Source organism: Nannospalax galili, unplaced genomic scaffold, assembly GCF_000622305.1.
Source record: "Nannospalax galili isolate Female #2095 unplaced genomic scaffold, S.galili_v1.0 scaffold1200, whole genome shotgun sequence".
NCBI lineage: Eukaryota > Metazoa > Chordata > Mammalia > Rodentia > Spalacidae > Nannospalax > Nannospalax galili.
This window is the reverse complement of record NW_008347131.1, coordinates 1,842,425-1,847,246: the sequence shown is the minus strand read 5'-3', so window position 1 is coordinate 1,847,246 and position 4,822 is coordinate 1,842,425. Positions and strand designations below refer to the sequence as shown.

The 4,822-nt window shown below is 41.0% G+C and overlaps 1 protein-coding gene across 1 annotated transcript; it reads right to left on the bottom strand.

The window, feature by feature from the left end:
* Positions 1-2,567: 2,567 nt before the first annotated feature.
* Positions 2,568-3,494, bottom strand: LOC103742532 (olfactory receptor 4B1-like). Its single transcript, XM_008843636.1, has one exon. It carries the CDS (start codon positions 3,492-3,494, stop codon positions 2,568-2,570), a length of 927 nt encoding a protein of 308 aa, XP_008841858.1.
* Between the last annotated feature and the right edge of the window lie 1,328 nt (positions 3,495-4,822).

Below are 4,822 nucleotides of genomic sequence, written 5' to 3'. Positions count from 1 at the left end.
GCTTCTTTGATGAATGAGTGATGATGGGGATATTTTTCTGTAAATATAAGGATCCATATTTTGCATGTAGTAAGAAATTACATTTGTCTAGGGATGTGACACCTTGGGGTTTTCTCTAAGATCTATGACCACACATGAGTTTCCTCCCATGGAATGGACCTTAAGTCCAATTAGGTATCTGTTGATTACCCCCAAGATAAAAGTGTCACTACTGTACCAATTTTGTTTGCTATGCTGGTCATTGATGTGGTTATTAGGCCTTGAAGCTGGGGTTGGACCATCAATCCATGTTGTCCCTTAAGCAGCTTACATAATGCTTTCCAAAGCTATGAGAGCTAGCCTTCAGGGGAAGTAACTTCCAGGTCAGTTTCAGCTCCATTGCTCCAAATCCTGCTTTCGAAGTATGTCCTGTCTTCAGCAACAGGGTCTTACCTTCAAGTTCTGGGAGGTAATCAAGTGCTGTGGCAATAGCCTGTGTAATTTTGGGAGTTTCTTGGACTACCCTGGTCAACAACTCAAAGGAAGGTTTCTCCTGACTGGCACTGTTTCTTGTTATGTAGCCTTCAGCTATATACATAGACTAATGTAGAGATATTGCATGTGTGATTTATCATTGGGCTTTTTGGGCTAATATGATTCCCTGTGTTTCATACACTACTTAGGCCTTATTTATCTCTCCTGTCTCTCTTTCCCTGTCTACCCTTCCCACCACACCCTCCCCATTTAAAATATCTCCATTTATCCCTTGATAATACCAGTCTCATATGGTCCTACCTTTCTTGAGCTCCTTCTTCCCTTTTATCCCCATAGTTCCTTGTATAGCCTTCCTTCCCCCCCCCCGACTTAAATATCCCCATTTTACCCATTTCTCCCTTAGTAACACCTACATCCTATTGTTTTTGCTAGGGTTCCTTTTTTTCCCTTTAACTCCCTGGTTCCTTTCCATTTTCCTGGTTCCTAGAGTTACATCAGGATACATACTCACATATAAGAATTTGGTGCTGTATTTACATATGAGGGAGAACATACATAGTTTGTTTTTCTGAGTCTGTGTTACTTCATTTAGTATAACAGTTTCTAGCTCTGTCCATTTACCTGCAAGTTTCATTATTTCATCTTTCTTTACCACAGAGTACAGCTCCATTGTGTAAATGTAGCACATTTTCATTATCAACTTCATAGCCACATTTTCTTCATTCATTCATCTACTGATGGACATCGAGGCTGGCTCCATCTCCTTGCCAACATGAATGGTACAGGAATGAATGTGGACTACCAAGCATCTCTATGCTATGCTTTCTTAGAGTCCTTTAGTTGTACACACAGGAGTGCTAGAACTGTGTCATATTTTAGGGTCTATTTTTTGGTTTTTAAGAAATATTCATACTGAATTTCATAGTGCAATGATCACCTTTTTTGCAAAAATGTTTAATATTTCCCTTTTCATTGGTAGACTCTATGTCACTTTAATACCATTTTGTCTATGAATATTGGACATTATAGGAGGACCTAAAGTAATCTATTTTATGTCAAAATGTCCTAAGAACTGAAATTTCTCAAAAAAAAATTCTGGTGATCATAGTCATTTGGTCTATAGTACAAGCTCCAAGAAACAATCAAAGAAATAGAAAGATCACTGCTTTTTTTTTTTTTTTTGAGATAGCATCACCCTGTAGCTCCAACTGACTTAGAACTCACTATGTAGATCAGGCTGGCCTTGATCTCACAGAAATCTGCCTGCCTCTGCCTCCTGAGTGCTGAGATTAAAGGTGTGAGCCACCATACACGGCCATTGGGTATAATTTTAATTGACATGTGTTTCCATATTTAAAAAGATATTCAGATTGGTAAAGTCATCCTCCAAAGTCCCAATTAATTCTGCTGGATGGTTTCCTTCTAGGTTATTATCCTGAGGTAGTTTAAATAAACAAGGCAAAGGGAAGGACGGAAGAGGGAAAAGAAGTAATTTTAACCCAAAAGGTATTTACAAAAATGTTCTTTCTTGTACTGGGTGCAATGAAGTAAACAAAAAAAATCTAGTACTATTTTAATAATGGGTCAGGATAATTATTAGTGACAACAGTTCATTCAATTTTTCCAAATAGGTGGTATAGAGGATGTAAAACTTTTCTGACACATGAAAAGCTAAGTGATTGTGGTTATAGATATGCCAATTACCCTGATTAGCTCACTACACATTTCATGCATGTATTGAAATATCACAGTATGCCCCCAATCATGTAAATTCCTGTATCAATTTAAGTATGCATTCTTAATGGGCTTTACATTTTCATTGACTTGAATCTTCAAATTACTCAACGAATGGTTGAAGTAGATATCGGAGAGACAAAGTCCATGAGATTCCGGAGGAGCTGCTCACCACTGTTCTCAAACGTAACACTGGGCTCTAACAAACCACGAGCTTGAGGCTACCCAGGGAGAGTCACGGAAGCGGTAACATTGCATCCTCATATTTGCTGCTGTCATTCTTTAACATCCCAGGAAGCAAACCCACTTAGACAACTGGCTACATTTTCTTGATCCTATTCTCAGCCCTTGGCTCTTCTTCACTCCACTCCTAAGCTCTTTTTGCCCCACAATTTCCTCATGGCATTTTTCACCTCTGCATTTCTGAGTGTATAGATGATGGGGTTCAGCATGGGGGTGATGACCGTGTAGAACACAGCTACGAGTTTATCTTCAGTGAAGGTGGAGGAGGGCCGCATATAGAGGAAGATGGCAGGTCCAAAGAACAAGAGGACCACCGTGATGTGGGAGGCGCAGGTAGAGAGGGCTTTACGCCTCCCCTCTGCAGAGTGGTTCCTCAGGTTGAACAGAATGATGATGTAGGAGGCCACCAGGACAAGGAAGGAACACAGAGCAATTAGGCCACTATTAGCCATTACAATGACACCCTCCACAAAGGTGTCAGTGCAAGCAAGCTTGAATAAAGGCTGGAGGTCGCAGAAGTAGTGGTCAATCACATTGGGACCACAGAAAGGCAACTGGATGGAGATTAGAACCTGAATTGTGGAGTGTAAAAAGCCCCCCAGCCAGGAAAAAGCCACCATCACATGACACACTGAACGGCTCATGATGTTCATATAATGAAGAGGCTTGCAGATGGCCACGTAGCGGTCATAGGCCATTACCACGAGCAAAATGATCTCAGCAACCCCAAAGAAGTGGAAGAAAAATATTTGAGCCAGACAGCCCTTAAGAGAGATTGTTTTAATCTTGGCAAGTAAGTCAGTGATGAATTTGGGAACTACGGTCGAGGAATAACAGATCTCTACCAAAGACAGGGAGCTGAGGAAGATGAACATAGGGGAGCGCAGACTCGGGCTGATGCTGACTGTCACAACAATGAGGCCATTGCCCACCACCGTGGCCAGGTACACAGGAAGAAACAGCACAAAGCACACCCTCTGCACCTCTGGATCCTGGATAAGGCCAGTGATAATCAACTCGGTCACGTTATTTGCACTGGCCATGGACTCAGTTCAGGTGTGCTGGGCATCAGGTAGTGAGAGTCCTGAAATAAATCATAACAGCGCCAGTTGGCCTCACTTACACAGCCTCCATTATTATTCATTTAACCAATGTGCTAATTTAGAATTCAGCATGGCATTCTAATATTTTGTAATATTTTAATTTAGTTAATTGTACCACTAGAAAATGGAAGTTAAGAGAAATGTTTGTTTGCCCAAATTACACAGACAGAGGTTAATTCTAGATCCAGAACCAGTCTTTCAGAATTTCAGCACATGGATCCTTCTAATTCACTACAAGGCATTCTGAATTTTGAAAGTCATTCAAGAGCCTGTATCTGTATTATCATGAATGTGATTGCGGGGGAGTTGTTTTGGGGTTTTGTGTGTGTGTGTGTGTGTGTGTGTGATAGGATCCCACTATGCAACACTGGCTGGCCTGGAGCTCCCTACATAGACCATTCATGAACTCTCAGAGATCTTCATGCCTCTGCCTCCCCAGTGCTGGGAATAAAGGAGTGCACCACCACACCCTTACTGCATTTTGATCACTCTTTAGGTAATCCCTTTAACATACTTTTGCTCCTGTATTATCTGTTTCTTTCTTCTGTGTCTCAAGGAATATCCACTCTCTACCACGTCAATATGTTAATACATGTAAAAAGAATTTTCTCTCTAATAAACAAATAAATGCCCTTAAAATATAAGAAACACTTCTTTTAACCATCAATCAAGAGTTAGTGCTTCAAAAATTTATTAGCATAAGAGAGTTAGCAAGGGCTATGGTGAAAACTCAAGTTAGTTTCATATTCTGTTGTAAATAAGAAGATCAGTAAACCACTCCAGAGATCAAATTTATATCACCTGTATATACGTCAACTTCCAACATTATATTCCGAGGAAAGACTATCCCTGTATACAAGTACTGGAAGCAGTGGTATCTTAGGGCCAGTTCAGACCTACCTTGAGTCCCTCTTTCCCCCAATCCTACATTCAGTGATGTCATCTTGAGAGCTTAAAATCAGTCAAGATCAGGATTTGCACATTGGAAATCATCAAACACAGCAAACCAGATCTTTTTTTAAGACCAGCCATTTGCAAACACACCACTTGGTAAAGGCTGGTAGGAAAGCATTTTCTCCCCACTCCTGAAGGATTTACAGTAACCTGACATTCCCAGCCATACCCTGCTAGAGGCAGGGGAGTAAATTAGGAAGGAGAGATCAAGCATAAACAGATGGAGCCCTCTCCTCCAACTCTTAAATGAAATGTTTCACTCGGCATGGTGGCACACACCTTTAATCCCAGGACTTGGGAGGCAGAGGCAGGCG

Excerpts from the sequence above, each read along its gene's own strand:
- LOC103742532 (XM_008843636.1), bottom strand. The coding sequence starts at position 3,494 with ATGGCCAGTGCAAATAACGTGACCGAGTTGATTATCACTGGCCTTATC.